The 21,808-nt window shown below is 33.6% G+C and overlaps 3 protein-coding genes across 3 annotated transcripts; 2 read left to right on the forward strand and 1 right to left on the reverse strand.

The window, feature by feature from the left end:
• The first annotated feature begins 2,573 nt into the window (after window positions 1-2,573).
• LOC139902602 (type I inositol polyphosphate 5-phosphatase 4-like) lies at window positions 2,574-6,663 on the forward strand. The gene is made up of 10 exons (XM_071885208.1): window positions 2,574-2,603; window positions 2,700-2,784; window positions 3,779-3,850; window positions 4,145-4,232; window positions 4,310-4,414; window positions 4,658-5,267; window positions 5,364-5,557; window positions 5,981-6,089; window positions 6,197-6,345; window positions 6,423-6,663. Exons 1-10 carry the CDS (start codon window positions 2,574-2,576, stop codon window positions 6,661-6,663), a joined length of 1,683 nt encoding a protein of 560 aa, XP_071741309.1.
• Window positions 6,664-7,322: 659 nt separating this feature from the next.
• LOC139899304 (vicilin Cor a 11.0101) lies at window positions 7,323-14,068 on the reverse strand. The gene is made up of 6 exons (XM_071882131.1): window positions 13,745-14,068; window positions 10,610-10,964; window positions 9,271-9,446; window positions 8,726-8,809; window positions 8,362-8,634; window positions 7,323-7,907 (listed from the first exon to the last, which is right to left on the reverse strand). The coding sequence occupies exons 1-6, from the start codon at window positions 14,066-14,068 to the stop codon at window positions 7,470-7,472; spliced, it is 1,650 nt and encodes a 549-aa protein (XP_071738232.1). The 3' UTR covers window positions 7,323-7,469.
• Window positions 14,069-20,421: 6,353 nt separating this feature from the next.
• Window positions 20,422-21,507, forward strand: LOC139902603 (uncharacterized mitochondrial protein AtMg00810-like). Its single transcript, XM_071885209.1, has one exon. It carries the CDS (start codon window positions 20,422-20,424, stop codon window positions 21,505-21,507), a length of 1,086 nt encoding a protein of 361 aa, XP_071741310.1.
• Window positions 21,508-21,808: the final 301 nt, after the last annotated feature.

Consider the following 21,808-nt stretch of genomic DNA (forward strand, 5'->3'; position numbering starts at 1 on the left):
TTCAATCACATGTGATTATCGTACCACGTGTCGCACTCTGATTGGTCCCTTTGATCTAAACTTAAAAGTTAGTTTCATTTAAATATTCCTCTATATATGGGAAATTTGTTACATCTAAAAACTAATTTTATGATAAGTGAAAGTATTGAATATTGCACATGCTAATCCTAAATGTTATACAAAAAAGGAATCTGTGCCACATTAGTTGATGATTGCATAAAATAATAATAAATATAAATAATAAAATACATTTAAAGTACAATTGTCTAAATGCCAAATTGGAAATCAAAAAATGATTTTAATAGTGGTTTTGTTATCCTGAGACAACTAAGATATAATAGAACATGCATTATTGCATTAACTTCAATATAATGCTAGTGTAACCTTCACTTGGGTAGTAGAGGAGTAGTGGGTTGCATGAGAGTTTATGTTGTAGGATTCCCATTTCTTTAGAGCTTATAAAAAAGCAACATGCATTTGAAAAAGCAGAGAGAATCAATAAGCATAATAGAATACTTAGTTTATGTATTTTAGACAGATTTTAGGCAACTTTGTACTTTAAAAGATATACTTCGAAGAGTTGGAAGCATTTTTAGGGGGACAAAACACATTCTGCCACATATACCATGATTACACTTTCAAAACTATCCATTAGCTTAATCCAAAATTCAACTTTGATCTTACCTAGCTAGCTTAGATAAAACAAAAGGATAGTACATCACAAACATTGATCAACAACACAAACTTCTAAGAGATTTTGGTGCTTGTGGCTCGACTAGGAGCAGTGGCGAATGTACATACAGACTAGTTTTTATTTTTACAAAATGCAACTTAAATTGTACAAAACACCACTAAATTTAAAGATATAACCCTATATGTTTTTGTAGTGAATATTTTTCTGAAAGTCAAACAGCCATTAATTTGGAAAAAAATTACAAATTACAACTCAAATTGTATATGATCCATTTGAATTTTAATTCTAGAATTACCACTGACTAGGTGCCCCGTAGTGAGTCCCGATAGTCGTAACAAGTCATTAAGTTAACGTTATAAGACTCTAACCAAGTCTGTAAGTTAATCCAAAAAGACTCTTTCAACAGCCAAGAAATTTGAAATCTAGCCTAGTATAATATTCGGTATTATTCACAAAATGTATTGTTTTCACTAATAATGGGATACGGATTATTTATTATGTTAAGTTTGACTACTTTAACCATTAAAAGGAAGCAAGAACTTCCATGTACTGCATTGAACACAAGTTATCATGTTGGGTTGGGACCATTATATATGCATTGGTTTTGGTTCTATATAGACAAGTTTCTTGAACAAATGGTGAGTGGTATGCAAATGCATTAACTATTGCACTCTTTAATTAGAAGGTGAGCTTTAAGGAAATAGTACCCTGAAATTTCTCAAAACATTAACACTCATTCTTCTTGCATAAACTTTAGAAAGAAATCAAGTTTCTATAAATTGGACCCTTTAAGATTGGCATGCAATGCTCACAACCCAATAGAATCCACTTGATGTTGCAAACTTAACTTCCCAATAACCATTGCAAGTCCTAATACATCCATCTCAAAAGCATAATCTTGAAATCGTGAATCTATTAAATCGCTCATTTAATTTAATAACTCTTTAAACAAAGAACATGTTATGTATTTGGAAACCAATATTATATAGTCCAAATTTTATGCCATACCACTAAAGCCTTTACATATGTAGTTGGGAACCAAGCTAAATATAGTATAAGTACTTTTCTAACATATACCGAGTACAAGTTTTAACTTTACCCTTTTCAAAATTTATACGGTTATACTTACTGTTATAGTTTTATAACTAATCAGTGGTCCAAAAGATCCAAACCAATCTAATATAGTAGTAAAAACAACTCATATGATTCTTTTTTAAAGGCAAACGTACAAGCTCAACACGATTTTCTAAATGAATATATACATAATGTCAACATCATGACTTGAACCGGTATGAATTAGGTGATAAAATCTTATTTCTATAATATCAAGAAGAAAAAAAAACAAAAAGTTAATAAAATCTCTCTCTACATTGTCCATGTTGCCCTTACAAAATTCTCTGTTCCCTTTTGTAGCTGCCCATGATTATATAACATTCACTTGAACTTTCTCTTTAGTTTTTGCCACCATTTTTCCTCTGTTCCCTGCAACAAAACTAATAGGTGTAAAAAACAAAAATTACATAAAAAGAGGCTGCAACACTCAAGAAAACCCAATTGGCTTCTCTATGATTTGACTCTCTGTTTGCATTTTACCAACCAAAATGCAGAAAAACTGCCACTTTCTTCTGCTATTTATAACTTCAACTCAACACAAAACTATACTTTCATATTCCATTTGTGGGCATTCATAAAAATCCAATCTTTTTAGTCTCCTTCATCTTTTCAGTTCAGTACATTTGAGATTATTAGTACCCAATTAATAAAATTTACAAAGATCCATTTTTTATGGAATGTTTAACTTTTACACTTTAACAGTTTAACCCATTGTTTATTTTGTAATCTAACTAGTGGGTTTTTATGTTTATGAGATTTTGGTACAATGAGAGATGAAATCTGCAAGAAAAGCAAGGTTCTTGTTATTAGTCTTTTTTTCATCAAGATTGTATTTTTATTAATTAAATGTATGAAAATCAAAGAGTTTGACTTTATGTTGATGATGGTGAAGGTTTTATGGCCTAAAACACTGAAGAAATGGTTTAATGTTAAGAACAAAGCTCAAGACTTTCATGCAGATGATTTCAGTTATGGAGGTAAGTTTCTTTAAAATGTCTAAAGATGGGTTCCAATCATTTGTAAAATTCTATGTATGTTTTTTGTTTTATAAAATCATGTGGGAATCAATGACTTGCTATTTGCTTTAATTTTGCATCAATCACTGTAGCCCTCTGAATATTGGAATCTCAATGGCATTATTCACTTTACCTTTATGTTGCTCAAAATCTGCTCTTTATCTTCTGGTTTTTATTTTTATTTTTTTTATTTTTTGCAGCTTAAGGTTTAATCATTGTAAATTTGTAGTTATTACTATTGTTATTATTTACGTAGTATTAATTATTAATTGTTATTATTATTATTATTATCATTATTACTATTATTATTATTATTATTATTATTATTATTATTATTATTATTATTATTATTATTATTATTATTATTATTATTATTATTATTATTATTATTATTATTATATTATTTTTATTATTATTATTATTATTATTATTATTATTATTATTATTATTATTATTATATTATTATTATTATTATTATTATTATTATTATTATTATTATTATTATTATTATTATTATTATTATTATTATTATTATTATTATTATTATTATTATTATTATTATTATTATTATTATTATTATTATTATTATTATCACCACCACCATTACAAAGTACTATTATTATTATTATTATTATTATTATTATTATTATTATTATTATTATTATTATTATTATTATTATTATTATTATTACTATTATATACTTATATAATAATATAATTATTACTATTAAATAATTAAATAAATTATTATAGATTATTATTGATATATTATGATTATTATTCTATAAAAAAATTCTTTCACTCATTAATTCTTTTGTTGGGGTTGTTGAAAACTTGAAGTTGTGGTGAAATTAAGGGTTTTTTTTTTTTTTTTTTATAAGACAGTAAAACTAAATGTACAATGACAACTCCCATAACATAATAATAACCATCTGTCTGATAATTTTGTTTTTAGGAAGTTATGAAGGATGGTGGAGCAAATTATCAGATAAAGAAAGATGCAATATCAAGAAAAGCAGAAAAAAAGGTGCAGTTTCACTATTTTAGGCAATATAAGTATTTATTGCTTTTGTACGATTGGACCACTGATCAACATAAAACCGTTTCAGTTTTTACATGATTGATATTGAAAATGATGTCAATGAAAGAACATGAAGGAGAAACACAAGTTTTAAGGCCAAATATTACTTACATTTTAGACTCTTTTTCAAGCATACAGAACAAATTTGTGACAATATTGACCCATTTAGTTATGGCTCAACGCGACCCATTTTGATCCGTACAAATATTATCATGCTTAATCCTCTTGTGGGTTACACAGAAAGTTTAAGCAAGAGGACAATGGATTCTGTTTGGACAAAAAAGATAGATCCTGATCTTGCCCAAGTTAAGGACGTAAATAATTACAGGTTTGATCGAACCTAATTTGATTCCGAGACTATTTATGGTTCAATATATGCATCATTGCTTTAAAAATTGAATATAGGATATTTGTAGCTACATGGAATGTTGGTGGAAAATCTCCAACAAAAGAATTGAATCTACTAGATTGGTTACACACTTCACCTGCTGCTGACATTTATGTTCTTGGGTGAGTATCCTTAATAATTTGAAAACATATAAAGTAGAAGTTTTACTTATCGTTGACTATTTGGCTGGATATGGGTTGCGTTTTTCTCAAACGGGTCAAATAAAAAATGTAACTTTATTGTGTTTCCAGGTCGACCCAACCCAACCTGACCCGTTTTGACCCATAAACGTACCTAAATAGTTATTTGTAAAACAAGATTCAGGATCTTGATTTTTGATTTTCTGATCCCTTCTTGAGACATAGGTTCCAAGAAATTGTCCCATTAAATGCCGGAAATGTACTTGGAACAGAAGATAATGGCCCAGCTAAAAAGTGGTTAGCTCTCATTCGAGAAGCACTAAATAGTCTACCGGGAACACATGAGGGTTTCCAAGATCCATCACACATTGAACCCGATCCACTCGTCGAATTGGAACAAGATTCTGAAAAATCAACAAATCGAAAATTGTCATCTTTTTTCCAAGGTGGTCCCTTCAAATCACTAAGTCAAAGCATGAGGTTGACCAAGAGTGATCTGAAATTACCACATCCTGAACTCGGTTATAGATACAGTGTATGTGATCGGGCAATGTATGGGACCCGACCCAGCGACTTTGATCAGGGTCTCGGGTCATCTGATGAAGAAAACGGGCCAGATGATTCTCCAAACTTTCATCAAATACCGTATTCTGCATTTATATCAACTGAAGAAATGGATAAGCACGTTGAGAATTCAAAGTATTGTTTGGTTGCTAGCAAGCAAATGGTGGGAATATATATTACGATTTGGGTGAAAAGCGATCTTAGAGACAACGTTCGTAACATGAAAGTGTCGTGTGTGGGTCGAGGATTAATGGGTTATCTTGGAAACAAGGTAAAGTTAATTACTGCTTCCAGTTTGGTAAATTTTGTTCGGGTTTCAAATTTTAACAGTTGCAGATTGACCCGTTTATTATTGAACCTTTAACAGGGTTCAATATCGATTAGCATATCGTTGCACCAAACGAGCTTTTGCTTTATATGTAGTCACTTGACGTCGGGACAAAAGGAAGGGGACGAGATTAGAAGAAACTGCGACGTGATGGAAATTATGAGAAAAACTCGGTTTCCACGGGCTCGAAAAGCAGGAGATGAAAACTCGCCTCAAACGATACTTGACCATGAGTAAGACACTCAAAGTTCTGACCTTTTTGACATACTTTTAAACGGGTCGATTTTGTTTATTTTAATCCTCAAACGGGTCAAATTGGAAATAATGTATTCTATCCCAAATCTATGATGGTTAACGTATTATGTTTCTAACTTGACCCGTTTTGACTGGTTTTGACCATCAGTAAGACAATCAAGTTCAGACCTTTTTGACATATACTTATAAATGGGTGGATTTGGTTTATTTTATCTCAAATGGGTCAGATTGGAAATAGTGTATTGTATGCCAAATCTATAATGGTTAACATATTATGGTTCTATCTTGACCCGTTTTGACTTGTTACAACTCGCCCATCTTGCCACTTCCACTGCTCATTACCGAAATTATTTTTCACAATTTCTTGTTATCTTAAGTTTTTTCCTTTTGCATGATTGTAGTCGAATTATATGGCTTGGTGACTTAAACTACCGAATTTCCCTTTCGTATCGATCTGCCAAGGCCTTAGTTGAGATGCGTAACTGGAGAGCTTTGTTGGAAAATGACCAGGCAAGTCTTGATATCTCAACTTACATTACCCAATTTATACAAATTTCGTTAAAAATTCAAACTTTAACATCTATTTGCGTTTAACGTTTAATCTTTTATGATTACAGCTTCGAATAGAGTATACGCAGGGACGAGTTTTCGAAGGATGGAATGAAGGAAACATTTATTTCCCTCCAACTTATAAATATTCGAATAATTCAGATGAATATGCAGGATATGATATGCATCCTAGAGAAAAACGAAGAACGCCGGCATGGTAAGTTTTAAAATTCGACCATTTTGAGATTGATTTACATTTTTTCATATCTTTTATATGATAAGTTTGTTATGAAGGTGCGATCGGATCTTGTGGTATGGTAACGGACTTCATCAAATGTCATATGTTCGAGGAGAGTCTAGATTTTCAGATCATAGACCCGTGTACAGCGTATTTTTAGCAGAAGTTGAGTCTATAACGCGTATAAGTTTCAAGAAAAACATAAGTTATTCATCTAGGATCGAGGTCGAAGAATTGTTGCCATTTTCGCGTAGATACAGAAGTCTTGATTTTAACAGATTACACTATTTTGATTGATGCTCACAGCTCCATAGTTGTCTTCTTGTGTATTTATAGTATACAAGAAAATATAAAATAATTTAATTTTCTTCATGGGTTTTTGCAGAAGAAAGAACATAATTACTAATTAAACGTGAATCTGAAAACTGAAACGCGAATCTGAAAACTGAAACGCGAATTTGAAAAGCTAACACGAATCTGAAAACTGAAACACGAACTGAGAACTACAAACTGAAACGTGAAACTAAGAACTGGAAACTGAAAATTAGTCTCGACCCAACCCGTTCGACATAATTAAATGTGAATCTAAAAATCAAAATGTGAATCTTAAAAGTTAAACGCGAATCTGAAAACTGAAAATGAGTCTAGACCCAACCCTCAAAATTTAAGATGGAAAGTGTCTCGCCCCAATTAGACCTGATCATAACCAACCCGAACAGGGTATTAACCCAACTCGTACGACCTATTTAAGCTAACCCATTTCGACTCATGACTATTTTCGATCCAAACTCATTTGATCATCGACCCCACCCAACTCAACCCGACCCGTTAACCAGGTGTAACAAATTGTTATGAAACAAGTTAACAAACATCTTTATACCTTCGCTTTATCCATAACAATGCATTGCATAACGTAATAAACTGTTTCACAAAGCATACTACATGAAAATTTTGAAAAACAGAGCAACTTACATTGCAAACATGATGCATAACAAATCAAACCCAAGGTAAACAGCCGTTTTATTTATTTAACCATTGTTAGCATCCGTAATTACAACGTTAACCCTCTTATAACAAACATCTCATACTGATCCACCTTTCAGTTAAGCGGAAGCTCGGCCGCTACTCATCGGACCCTTAAAGAAAAACCTCTGGTTCTGCCTCTGGATCACCCGTTGCACTTCCCTAGCCGGAAGACCAAAAGTCAACTCAATCGCCTCGTCTTCCCATTGACTTATCACGTTATCCCTTCCCGCAAGTGGGAACCACTCATTTTCATTCGTATTTAGCCCGAAACCGATTACCTCCAAATCTTGGTTGTTGGAGGCTTCAATTACAATTGGATGACCCGCCGGGATTACAACCACGGTCCCACGTCGTAGATCCGAGGTTACTTGTGTGTATCCTTGAGTAAAACCGCTATCACTACTGCTAGTTTGTTCCGTTAAGTGAGGACATGCCATTTCGAACTGGCCTTCACCGTTCACCACCACTAGAGCCACGGTTGCCTTAGTGTTGTAAATCGGCCCCGCCATTGATCCCTATAAATCGATAATGAAATAAACGGGTAAACAGATAAGGAATTTTCTGTTTAGGCTAAAACGAAGATATGTAAATAAGTAAACGGGTAAACATATAAGGTTTTCTCTATTCAAGCTAAAACAGATTTAAGTAAATAAGTAAACGGGTAAATGAATAAGGTTTTTTCAGGCTAAGAAAAAGATAAGTAAATAAGTAAACGGGTAAACAGATAAAGTTTTCTCTAGATTAAAACACGAACTAGTAAAACACGCTACCCTAAAACATGATAATCAAATAATCGATATGCAAATGCAATAACAATTTCAACGCCCAAAATACAATTAAAGACGAAAGAATACAATACCTGAGTTATGTTAAAATGAGAAATAAAACATGATAATCAAATAATCGATATGCAAATGCAATAACAATTTCAACGCCCAAAATACAATTAAAGACGAAAGAATACAATACCTGAGTTATGTTAAAATGAGAAAAGCCAACATTCATCTCTCGAAGCTCGGGTAAATCATTGGAATCAACCTCGTGGAGCACTCCGTTTTCGTTCGCAACAGAAGGTCTATTCCTGTAGATGTTGAACGGACCCTGTTTACGTTCTCCAAAAGGCCAAATTCGACCTTCATCTCTACCACTCATTGATCTAATCTGCTCTTCAGTAGCTTTCTTAAATATACCTTGTTCTTGTTGTTGTCCACTGAACAACCTCTCCAGTGATTCCTGATCAACCTACAACAATTCAACTTCCATTTAACACACATGTGTATGGTATATATATATATTCACAGTTATAGTGTGAGAATATAAAATCGAGACTTACATTAAACGCGGCCTCAAGAACCTCAGTACTAAACGCGTCGAAGAACGATGTTTCTATGTTGTCAACTCCAACACTGTAAAATTTCTGAAACCATAGACAATTTAGCTAACTATCACATCATCTATTCTCTAAAATTTGCGATAATGGACATAAATACAGGGGCGAAATATTTGAGGGCGGGGGCACCCGCCCCCGTCGATTTTCAATTTTTAGTGTAAAAATTTTGAATTTTTCAATTTTGCTCCTAATGAATTTTTTTTTTTTTTTCCAAAGTCTACATATTTTGCTCCTAAACCTTCATATTTTGCTGAAAAACCTCCCCATTTTTCCGAAAGCACCATATATTTGCCCCAAAACTTCAATATTTTGCCCAAAAAAAGTGGCTACGCTTTTAAAAAAAAATTTCGCCCCAGTAAAAAAAAAAAAATTCTGCTTCGGCCACTACATAAAAACCACCATTTTTCTGTTTTATGTAACTACTTAATTGTTCTATCCTAGGAATTAAATTAAACTTGTAATAAATTGTAGGCTACTTAGTATTTTACTTGAAGATCGCCGGGAACAGAGACCGAATGTAGAATCTCAGTCAAAACAAGTCTTTCAGTGTTGTGTCTGTTGATCAGATACGCCATGAAACCTGCTGGAATTCGTAAAATATCTCCACGTCTTATGTTATGGCTTTCTCTTGAATTCAAGTTCACAAAAGTTAGAGTTCCCTCTCCTGTTAAAATCAACCCAAAAAAATCATTACTTGATATGAAAAAAGTTAATATTACTGTTATAAAATAAATATACACGGTGGCGAAGCTTGAACGGAATTTTTAAGGTGTCAAAATTGTCTAATCTAAAAAATGTACTTAGCTTTATACTGATATCGTCTGTAAAACATATTTTCGATGATGATATTGATCCTAATACATCATCTTAGTTGATCATCTAACTTGATTTCATGAACTTATAATACTTAATTTAAAAAATAATAATAAGTGAAAATGCTCGAGACAAAATAGATAAAGTTTCATCATTACAGTCATATTTCTTATATACGAACTTCAATTTGATTAATTCAAAAACCTAAGCGTATGTAAGTAAAAGGACTACAAATTCACTATCAAAAGAAATTTTAAGGTGACCCTACCCTCTATCAAAACCCGCGCTTTTTTCGAACGGAAGTATCAGCATCACTCAGAGGGGACTTAACCACCTTCGAGATCATATTTCACCAACATACACGTCAGGAGAAAACCTAATTCACTACGATGTTGGTGATACCATCGAAGGTTCGGAACCCCCATACCTTTCCAAATCGTAATGATGTTGACGGTACCATCAAGGGTTGAAAACTCCCTACTTGGAGTAAGAATCGAACTTGAGCTAGCAGTACTCCAAATTGGACCCCCACTCAATACCTCTCAAGCCAAAACTTTCGGTGGTTATCAAAACCCGCTCTTGCATACACAAATTTTTGGTACAGGCAACAATTGTGCAATTTGAGTTATCGGATAAGTATCCTCTCCGGTAATTTTTTTTTTAATTGGTCATGTTATAGAGTTTGTGAGTTAGAAAATAGGGGTTATATTTATTTATTTATTTAGTTCTTAAAATTATCTACTCATAAAAAGTAACTTTATCAATCAAACTTACAGGGGAGAATCTTAACCTTGATTTATCATGGAAACTAGATACATATAACATCATTTGGGCAATTTCATTTATATAAATTTCACATTTTCATGGAAACTAGCAAAGAAAGACTGACCTTTGTAATCTTTTCTGTTTCCTGTTCTAACTTCTTGCTAGAGAGGTTTTTTAATAAAATAACTGATGTTCCAACAAAAAAAAAAAAAAAAAAAAAAAAAAAAATGAAAGAAAGAAAATGGGTACCATTTACGACGAAGATAAGCGCGTCAGCATCATAATGATGGGGTACAACGAACGTTTGAGGTTCGGCTTCAAGGAACACTACACGGTATTTTTCGATACCTTTGAAAAGGTCTTTTGATCGATCAGTGAACTTTTGAAGAATCCTAACGTTACCAAGTTCGGTTTCTAGTCGAGTCGTGAAATGTTGTTCTTGGAAAACGTACGGATTGTTTGATCCTTGATCCGATTTTTTGGATTTCTGTTTATGGTGCTTGTTGTGGCTGCCACTACCTTTACGTTGTTGTCCTTGTTCTTGAAGTTTCTTTTCCATGCATTGCTGGAAACATTCTGGACGCCGTTGTTCTCCTTCACTACCCTGTTTATTTGAATTTTATAAAAGACAAACGTATTATTATCACATTTATAGATAGATCAACTTAATTATAGATAGATCAAACTTAATTAGTACACCATACCAAACACATAGTTAACACATATAATGTTCCTAAAGAGGGCTTATAGTCTAGTTGTAAATTTAAATGAAAAGCCCTTACAATACTCGAGATTCAAGTCTCCCAGTTTGATATCACCCAGAGAACTAAATCACACACGCAGGGGACGCAGGAGCGGAACATTTAAGGGACCAAAGGGGGTATCCGGCCCCCTCGATTTCGGGAAAAAAAAATTACACTAAAAAAAAAAAAAAAAAACGAAAAAATAAGGTTTTTTTTAGTGTTTACCCCCCTTCGATTAGTTTCGCCCCCTCCCGAGTCGGGGTCAAGTTCCGCCACTGCACACACGCAATCTCAAATTCAAAGGAATATCATTGTGTGCAATGTTGCCATCCCAGAATCGAACTCCCAACATTTAATAAAGAGGTATGGACCATTACTACTGGACCAACAACACAAGAATCGCATAAATTCAATTTTAATTTTAAATTAAGTTTCAATAATGTTTTGAAATTTTAATTTGATTTCGGTTCGATTTCCACTCTCAGATTTCTAAATCAAACAAACAAATATCACAAGCTAATATCAAAACTTATAGTCAAATTCAGTTTTTAGAATAATATTGATTAAAATTTTGTTAACAACTGTCGTTAACGGCCTTTATATTATATTATTGTACAATTTTATAACCAATTATTAAAAAGTAATTGAAAACCATTATGTACAATGATTTAATTGATTTAATGCATGTTAACACATTTTTAAGGCTATCCTCAACAAAGTTCTTTTGATTAATATATAAAAAAAAAAAAAAAATTAGTTTTCAGTTTTAAGTTTAACCCATAACAAATCAAATCCAAATTAAGATTTCATATTGATTTCGATTTTTGTTTTAGATTGATTTTTGAATTGCTCCATGTATTTTAAAACTGACTTGAATTGTTAGTGCATAAACGTAAGGTCGTCGTTCATTTGCACTTAGTACGAAATCGAAGTTATCATATCATAGTCCATTCGTACGGATATGAGTTATATCCATACGGATAGAGTGCTGCTGCAGGTAGGGATGGCAATGGCCACCTGATCCGATGAATATCCACCCGATCCACCCGCTTCATGATGGATATGGATGAACCTAAATAGATATGGATACGGATATGGATGAACCTAAATGGAAATGGATATGGACATGGATGAAAAGTTTCATCCATGGATATATCCAAGGTTGCAGAAATCGGTTCTCGGGGAGTTCTCGGCAGGGTCTCCAAAACGAGAACTCGGGGAGAACTCGGGGAGTTATCGGCGGTTGACTTTCGTTCACTTTTGAGATTTTATCGAGTTTTTCCGAGATTTGACCGATTTTACCGAGATTTGACCGATTCTATCGAGATTTGACCCATTTTTTCGAGATTTGACCGATTTTTCCGAGATTTGACCGATTTTTGGTCTTTGACCGATTTCAAAACGAGTTCTCGCCAGGAATGAAATTCCGAGTTCTCGCCGAGTTTTCCCCATTTTTGCAACTATGGATATATCCATTACCACCCGAAATACATATACAAATATATAAATATAGATATATGCTTACATATTTACTATTACAAATTCATTTATCATTAGATTTACATTTTGATTTCAACCCTATAATGAAATAACTGTAATATATTACAATAAAACACGTATATCGAACAAAATAAACTTACAATTTCATATTTAATTTTTCATAATCTACGTTTTATAGTAAATTTAACAAATTTTGTTATATCTTCGACAAATATTACATATTTTTATGTATAGATTTTAATTATGTCATTTAATATTTATATTTGCTATAGTACGTTTATATTAAAATCGCATACTAGAAAATATTATAACATGTTGTTAATATCCATTGGATATCCATTAACCCGCTTAATCCACTGAATATGGATATGGATGTGGATGGATGATCTGAAACTAAATGGATATGGATATGGATATGGATATGGATAAGAAAAACTAAATGGATATGGATGTGGATACGGCATAACCCGATCCATATCCGATCCATTGCCATCCCTAGCTGCAGGGATAAGTTATATTCGTACGGATGAAGGACGCATACGTACGGATACAGATAAGTTATATCCGTATGATTGAAGGACGCATACGTACGGATACATATGTAGACTCTATAAATAGGTGATTTCAGGTTCATTGTCAAGGTTACGAACCCTAACACCCCTTAGCCGATTCCAGTCGTTCATTAGCAAACCCTAATCGATTCTTAATCGTTCCAAGTCAGTTCTTAAGGTAAATCGATCAATTAATCAAGTGTTTTGGACTTAAAAACACTATATCGAAGATTCCGCATTCGATAGAGTGCTGTTGCAGGAATAAGTTATATTTGTACGGATGAAGGACACATACGTACGGATACATCTACAGACTTTATAAATAGGTGATTTTTGGTTCATTGTCAAAGTTACGAACCCTAACACCTCTTAACCGATTACAGTCGTTCATTAGCAAACCCTAATCATTTCCTGATCGTTCCAAGTCAGTTCTTAAGGTACAACGATCAATTAATCAAGTGTTTTGGACTAAAAACACTATATCGAGGATTTCGCACTAGATATAGCACCATACGATTGTTTTTAAACGATCCTACACGAATAAATCGAAAAAACTAGAAACGTAATACTTGTAAACTAGTTCACATTACCTGACAGCTTTGGTGGCAGTCTTGCACCATCTTTTGCAATTCTTGTTCTTGTTCAGCAAAGACGATGTTATATCCACCTCCACTGCCACGTGGTTCTTGACCACCTTGTCTCTCCTTTCTTTGCTTTTCTTGAAAATACTTTTCGCATTTTTGCCTACACCCTTGTTTCTCTGCTTCTTCTACACTTCCAATATCCTCACACTTGGTCCTACATATCCTAATTTCCGGTTCCCTTTCACTCTTCGCAACACTCAAGTTAGCCGAAATAAGAACCACACCAACAAACAACAAAAACACCACACAAATCTTCCCTTTAACTCCCATTTTTGTTTCTTAATTTGTCTTATCTGAAGTACTAATTATCGGTCGATTGAACATATATATAGCAACGAGAATTAGGAATTATGCAAATACGTGTATGAGATCATGAGATGAAGTGTCGACTTGAGAGATGGATTGTATGCATGCATGGTTCATGCGTTATAACAAGTGTTGAAGTGGAATCATACGTGTCAAAATGATAATGCCAACGAGGATTGGAATGGAAAGTGATTTTGTAGTTTTGTGTAGATACATGACTATGAATGGTGTCCACGTGAGAACACGAAGGTTAACACGTGGCTTGTACGGATAGAAATTTAGGAAAAAGACAAATTGATGTATGCAGCGAATGGTGTGAAATTGTGAATGTGCATTAGGAACTGGGAATTAGATTTTGTCTTTTTTCCTGAATTTTGGATTATTCTTTATTTTAATTATTCATTTTCATTTTTCTTTATTAAATTGTATAAATAAAGAAATAGAAATACAAATTTAGAGTGACGTAGCTACCTCGATAACCTTCTACAACTTCAGCCACCTGCAATGTAAGCGGGTGAGATAGCACAAGGTTGTGGTAACGTGTCACTACAAGAAATTCGTTCTTTTGCCACGAAATCATTTGTGGCGACAAAAATTTCGCCACAAACAACCCGCTAAACGACAAAAAAAACCTACTTTTTGACTTGTTGAGTCAAACTTAACTTTTGTGGCGACATGTCGCCAAAAAAGTCGCCGCAAATTTAATTTTACATTTCTTTTCCATTTTTCTTAATAAAAACCTGGTCAAAGGTTGAGTTTTTTTAATTGTGGCGACATGTCGCCACTAAAAGTTGTCGCAATTGTATATTTTTTATTTTTATTTCATTTAATTTTTTTCTAAACAACTCGAATGCATCATTTATTTTCATGAGATCACCCGATTGTTCTCTCACTTTGTCTGAAAAGTGAAATAAAGAGACCAAAACGTCTTTAGGGTTTCTACACATGTAAATTATGCGACAACCGGAATCAATAATGGATCGAGGCAAAGAAGTGTAAGGAGTATGAGTACCAAAAATGCGTGGCGAATGTGTATCATTATAAGTAGGTGCACTTTCATAAAATTCGGTTTCAATAAAAGGACAACATTTATGAGGGTTAGATACACGTAATGGGTGAGTTGCAAGACAGTTGTATTTGTACCTACTTCGGTTAACCGTAGAAAACACAATCGCCTTCAGCCATGTTGTTCCGGATTTAGGCAATGTGGCTACGTAGACATCATTTGGTCGAGCGATAAAAGTTTCGTGCAAAGCGAACAAAGTTTCAATGGAGAGTTTGTGTTGTGAAAGATACCAAAAGCCTTGATACATGTATAGGCACTACAAGAAATTCGTTCTTTTGCCACGAAATCATTTGTGGCGGCAAAAATTTCGCCACAAACAACCCGCTAAACGACAAAAAAAACCTACTTTTTGACTTGTTGAGTCAAACTTAACTTTTGTGACGACATGTCGCCAAAAAAGTCGCCGCAAATTTAATTTTACATTTCTTTTCCATTTTTCTTAATAAAAACCTGGTCAAAGGTTGAGTTTTTTTAATTGTGGCGACATGTCGCCACTAAAAGTTGTCGCAATTGTATATTTTTTATTTTTATTTCATTTAATTTTTTTCTCTCCAAATTGCAAAAATTATTAAGTGGAGGGAAAATTTCCCGCCATACCTATTGTGACGACTTGTCGCCACTAATGTTGCCGCAAAAGTTGCCACAAATTTAATTTTACATCTCCTTTCGTGCCAATAAAGTACAGATTTAGTGACTCATTTATTTATTTTATTTTATTGTTTAATTTAATTATAAGGTAAATGAAAAGTTCTTAACTGGGCCCTCTTTATTTTCACTCAATATTTTGGAGTACAATTTAGCGGGAATTTTCCCTCTGCATTTCATTAAATGATTTATATCTCTTAAACCTTTTCCTTTCACCATCCAATATTTTCTAATTCCCTTCCAACCTTTTTATCATTTTAGTACTCTTTCACGCTTTCTCACTTTGGTCCATATTCCTTACAATTCACGCACTAATCACCGACGTTGTTCTCAGGTTCGTTTTCTATTCTTCTTTAATCTTGCAATTGATATCTATTTTATGATTCTTGTTGTTGGTTGTAAAGTATGTATAAAAAGTTAGGGTTTTTTTTGGCTTTTTTGTTTCTCACTTTGATTGTGACGAATTTTTTCAATTATCTGTGTTTCTTTGGTTTGTATGATGATAATTTGTTTATTTACATTATGTATCTTATTATTAGGTTATTTATTTATTTACAAAGATACATGAACACGAAAAATTTACAAAATCACTTTAAGCTTTATGTATGATGTAATTTTCTTAAAATGTGATAAATTTGTATGTTTGTGTTTAAGTAGCTAAGCTACGGTTGTACTAGAATGTAAATTAATAACAAGCAATATAAACTCAAGTGCTAAAAAAATCAAACTGAAATATTATATGAACATAATATATAATTTGTATAAAAGTATAACGAACAAATTGGGTATTAATGTAATTAGGAGTTTGATACACTAGCAAGTAGCAACACTAATAAATGAAAAATAACAAAAGTGTACGTGTATAAACGGATGAGTTGCATGTGTCAAAGTGATTTGATTTGGGAAATTGTTGAAAACGCTCTTGTAGAAGATTTAAGAGACGTTTGGATTCCTAAAAAGGTGTACGCCTGTGATTTTTTAAGATGGCTAAGAGTATATAAAATTAAATTTATCCCTCAAATACTACAAAAATTACACAGATAGCCCCAAATTTTGAGGAGGCGACAGCCCTCCTTTGCCTCTATGAACATAATATATAATATGTTTAAACTCCGGATTTGTATGAATTGTATGAAATTAATTCTTGAACTAGTTTTATAACTAGAGTCTTGAATTTTCTACCTCACGATTTTTATGCATCTATGTTTTTATCTTAAATAAATTATGTTTAGTACTTTTGGCTCTGAATTTGAATTACTATTATCAAATCAAATTGCTTGACTTTTTCATTTAAGTGAGTCGTATATTGATATTTGTATGAGGTACATCCAACTTTTTAGGCAAGGAATTGGTAAAAATCAAAATTTGATGCTACTGCTTGTTTTGGGTGAACTTTGCTACTGTTGATTTTTTTTGAGTTGGGTTGTAAAATCTTAGTACTAATTATGATGAGTTATAATATGATTTGTGTTTGTACATTAATATGATATTTTTTTATGTTAATTTGAACATAATTTGTATATGTACAGTAACATGATTTAGATATGTACATGTATATTTTTTGTTAGTTGTAAATTTATAAATCCATATATGCAGTAAATGACGTTAGATAAGAGTTGGACTACTTTAGTTGACCGCACTACTACTGAATTTTGGAATGGTCTTAATGCATTTATAGAGAGTTGTAAAGCGTTTGCGAATTCAGCTAATAAATGTAGATGTCCATGCAAGGATTGTGACAACCTTGTATTCCAAACACTCGATACAATGAAACGTCACATACAAATGCATGGGTTTACCCCGATTTTATAAGACTTGGAAGTATCACGGTGAACAAGTTGTTTTGCCACCGCAAACCGAACGTTTTGTACGTATACCTCCAGCGGTAGACCAATTACATGATCTTATCACCGATCTTCGTGATGTGCCAATGGACACCACACACATATCGAATGAGAATGAGCCAACGACCACAAAATCGTTATGAACATGTAAGTTGATAACTATATATATATATATATATATATATATATATATATATATATATATATATATATATATATATATATATATATATATATATATATATATATATATATAGGCTGACTCTCGTTTTTATTTACATATTAACTAATTTGATTTATTTACAGCGTGATAAATCAACCAATGTCTTTGAAAATCCAATGAAGACGTATTATCGAGTAAACCGTTATAAAAATGGGGAATGGCGTCAAACAGAGTATGGAGAAAAATATGTAAGTAATTAGTTATACTTGATAACATTATATATATATATATATATATATATATATATATATATATATATATATATATATATATATATATATATATATATATATATATATATATATATATATATATGTACATTTTATGTATATATATATTTTTTATGAAAAGCAAACAGTTTATTATTATTAATTATAAACAAAAGAATACATACACATACAAACCTATCACATGAATGAGGTGGGATTATGCACAGACCCATAACCCATTTTCAAGTTACATGACCCATATTCACTAGGCTGTATATACAAGTAACAGGAGCAAAACCTCTGTGCGTGTGTATATATGTATGTGTTACAGATTTTATATATAATATCAATTATTTTTTTGTCGTAATTATGCAGCTTTCAATGCAAGAACTTCAGAAAGAGAAGCCCAATCTGAGTGAGATAGAGATTATGGCGGAGGTTTTGGGCGAAACACGTGGTTGGAGGAGAGGTATTGGGATGAGAATACCCTCATCGTCTACATCCACGACCTCCACAGCCCAAATGAGCAAACGATATTATACTTTGGACGAGGTTGAGGCTTTACGGGCCGAGGATCAGAAGAAGATAATGGAGAAAATGGAAAAGATATTCCAAAAGAAGATGAATGAACAAATGGTGCACTACCATGAGAATTACACCTCGAAACTCTATGACGCGGTAGGTAAAGGGAAAGAGGCCTACGTATATGATGCAGTAGGTAAAGGGAAAGAGCCCTACATATATGTTGATGCCGAGGACGAGGAAAACTGTGGTAATAGTGATGAAGATGATGGATATGGTGATGGTAGCGATGGTGCATCGGGATCTTTGGCTTGACTTTGGTGTTTAGATTTTAGTATCTAATTCGTATGTTAAACATATGATATTTTGAACAATTGGGTATGTATTTCGTATGTTAAACATATGATATTTTGAACAATTGGGTATGTAGTTCGTATGTTAAACGATTGTAATTTGTGTTATCGGAAACGTTTAGTTTGTAGTAGATTTGTTTCTTTGATTTGTTAGAAAACAAGCAATAACAGGTTTTGTATCTGGGAAGAAAACCCGGCATTTCCGGGTGGGAAGCAGGAAAAACCAAAGCAGGTTATGCAGATTTTTTCTATTTGTGGCGACATATCGCCAAACTGAATCGCCACAAATGATAATTTCTGAATTTAAAAATAAATTTAATAAATATTTTTTACCACCAATTTGTCGCCACAAATATGTGGCCGCTAATAACATATGACGTCAGATGACGTCATAATTGAGTTAATTTTTCTTTTTTATTTGAAACCAAATTGTCGCCACAATTTGTCGCTGCAAACCATATTTTAGAATTTCTTTTACCTTTTCTTTAAACGGTTGTGGGCCCCACGTGTGTCGCCACAAAAGAGGCCGCAAAATATCTAAAGTGACGGATCTATTGCGGCAACATTTTTGTGACGTATTTGTTGCCGCAAAAGAGGATATTGTGGCGACATGTGGTCTAATGTGGCGAAAAGTTGTCGCCGTATTAGACTAGAATTGTTGTAGTGTGTATCAACAATTCTTGGAGTGAATTGTTGTGATATGCATATCTTATCAAACTTTTATTTCGGCTTCGACTCGAGTTTGATAGGTTGGCAGCCCATAGCCAAATCATAATTACCCTATTTAAATAGAGGGCGTAAATCCTACGTATAAAAAGATCTTTTCAAATTCGGCCTCGTCGCCTGACGATCGGTCTCTAACCACCATTTAACATCTCCATCTCGATTAGGGTTATTCACGATAATTGTTGGATCGTTTTCAGGTCCACCAACATGTACAACATATAAGCTCATGAGTTCCTCTTTTCTCTAAAACTAATTGGTGATAGAGAGAGGTTCCCCTAAGCTTATATACAAGCATTTATTTCTTTCTCATTCCTATATGGGACACACTCGAACCGATTAGCTCCAACAATCACCCTCCTAATCGGTTTGTTCATGCACTCGTATCATATAATGTGGCTTTTTACCCCGGACCCGTTCATTTACATCTCGACTTTTCCCAGACACCCGACCTCTTCCCCTGGTCACGTCCACAGTCACCCTGATATGAACCGCCGCTGCCACAATGATTACACTCGTGCCACCCGCTCTGATACCACTTGTTGGAACCACATGTCCTTAAATAAGAACTCACCAATATTAAGAACTCACCAATACAGAAAGTTTTTTGTGTTCCATATTGTTCTATTTTATTACACTTTGTATTGCTACTTAGTTTTTTGTGTTCCATATTGTTCTATTTTATTACACTTTGTATTGCTACTTGTGAGTTTTGAGTGTTAACGGATAATAATGGTTCCAGCTAGCATGAGTTGTAGAATAGGTGGCATATCATTTATATTGAATGTAGTATATTTTCCATATTTGATAAGCATTGTACTTGTATATATATTCTATTCTAATGAACCATTATTACTGGAACCAGCCTCATCTCCAGCCTCATCTCCAGCATTACTTCAGAAGATCATTACTTCTTTACATAAGGAGTTTGCGATGACTGACCTTGGCCCGTTGAATTATTTCCTAGGCATCTTCGTCACTCGTACAAGTTCCGGGATATTTCTCTCTCAGAAAAAGTACGCTACTGAAATTCTTGAGCGTGCAGACATGGTTAGTTGTAAGCCTTGCAGAACACCTGTTGAAACAGGTGCCAAGCTCACTGCTAACGGTCCCCCCGTTCCTGACCCGGCTCTTTATCGTAGTCTTGCAGGTGCTCTTCAGTATCTTACATTTACGCGCCCAGATATCGCATATGCAGTGCAACAGATTTGTTTATTCATGCATGATCCTCGAGTGCCTCATTTGTCTGCTCTCAAGAGGATTATTCGATATGTTCAGGGTACTCTTGACCTTGGTCTTCAGCTGTTTGCTTCCTCCACTACCTCTCTGGTTGCATATTCTGATGCTGATTGGGCAGGATGCCCCACCACTCGCCACTCGACATCCGGATATTGTGTGTTTCTTGGCAACAACCTGTTATCCTGGTCATCTAAACGTCAGCCCACTCCTTCAAGGTCCAGTGCAGAGGCTGAATATCGTGGTGTTGCCAATGCTGTTGCAGAAACATGTTGGATTCGTAACCTACTTCGGGAGCTTCATTGTCCACTATTTTCAGCTACACTTGTTTACTGTGATAATGTCAGTTCTGTCTACATGTCATCGAACCCGGTCCAACATCAGCGAACCAAGCATATTGAGATTGATATACACTTTGTTCGGGATCTTGTTGCTCAAGGCCAAGTCCGTGTTCTTCATGTGCCATCTCGTTATCAGTATGCAGATATCTTCACCAAAGGTCTCCCTACCGCTTTATTTGATGAGTTTCGCTCCAGTTTGAGTGTTCGTTCTACTCCCGCTCCAACTGCGGGGGGATGTTAACGGATAATAATGGTTCCAGCTAGCATGAGTTGTAGAATAGGTGGCATATCATTTATATTGAATGTAGTATATTTGATAAGCATTGTACTTGTATATATATTCTATTCTAATGAATGAAAGAGCAAGGAAAATTATACATTTTCATTGAGGACCTGTGTTCCAACAATAATCAGATCAAAGAGTTTAAACTATTGATTCTAAAAAACCTCTCCTAAGTGTATATTCACCTCCGATGGAAAGGTGTTTGATCAGTGAGGACCCGACCAATAATTGTAAATTTTAAATTTTTTCGATGAAATAT

The sequence above is a fragment of the Rutidosis leptorrhynchoides genome, chromosome 3 (genome assembly GCF_046630445.1).
Source record: "Rutidosis leptorrhynchoides isolate AG116_Rl617_1_P2 chromosome 3, CSIRO_AGI_Rlap_v1, whole genome shotgun sequence".
Classification (NCBI taxonomy): domain Eukaryota; kingdom Viridiplantae; phylum Streptophyta; class Magnoliopsida; order Asterales; family Asteraceae; genus Rutidosis; species Rutidosis leptorrhynchoides.

Coding starts and splice junctions, on each gene's coding strand:
- LOC139899304 (XM_071882131.1), bottom strand. CDS start 14,068: ATGGGAGTTAAAGGGAAGATTTGTGTGGTGTTTTTGTTGTTTGTTGGT. Junction 8,635..8,725: donor TTCTTGAGGCCGCGTTTAAT/GTAAGTCTCGAT, acceptor GAATTGTTGTAG/GTTGATCAGGAATCACTGGA. Junction 7,908..8,361: donor CTCATTTTAACATAACTCAG/GTATTGTATTCT, acceptor ATCGATTTATAG/GGATCAATGGCGGGGCCGAT.
- LOC139902603 (XM_071885209.1), top strand. CDS start 20,422: ATGGTTCCAGCTAGCATGAGTTGTAGAATAGGTGGCATATCATTTATA.
- LOC139902602 (XM_071885208.1), top strand. CDS start 2,574: ATGAGAGATGAAATCTGCAAGAAAAGCAAG. Junction 2,785..3,778: donor AGATGATTTCAGTTATGGAG/GTAAGTTTCTTT, acceptor TTTTGTTTTTAG/GAAGTTATGAAGGATGGTGG. Junction 6,346..6,422: donor AAACGAAGAACGCCGGCATG/GTAAGTTTTAAA, acceptor TTTGTTATGAAG/GTGCGATCGGATCTTGTGGT.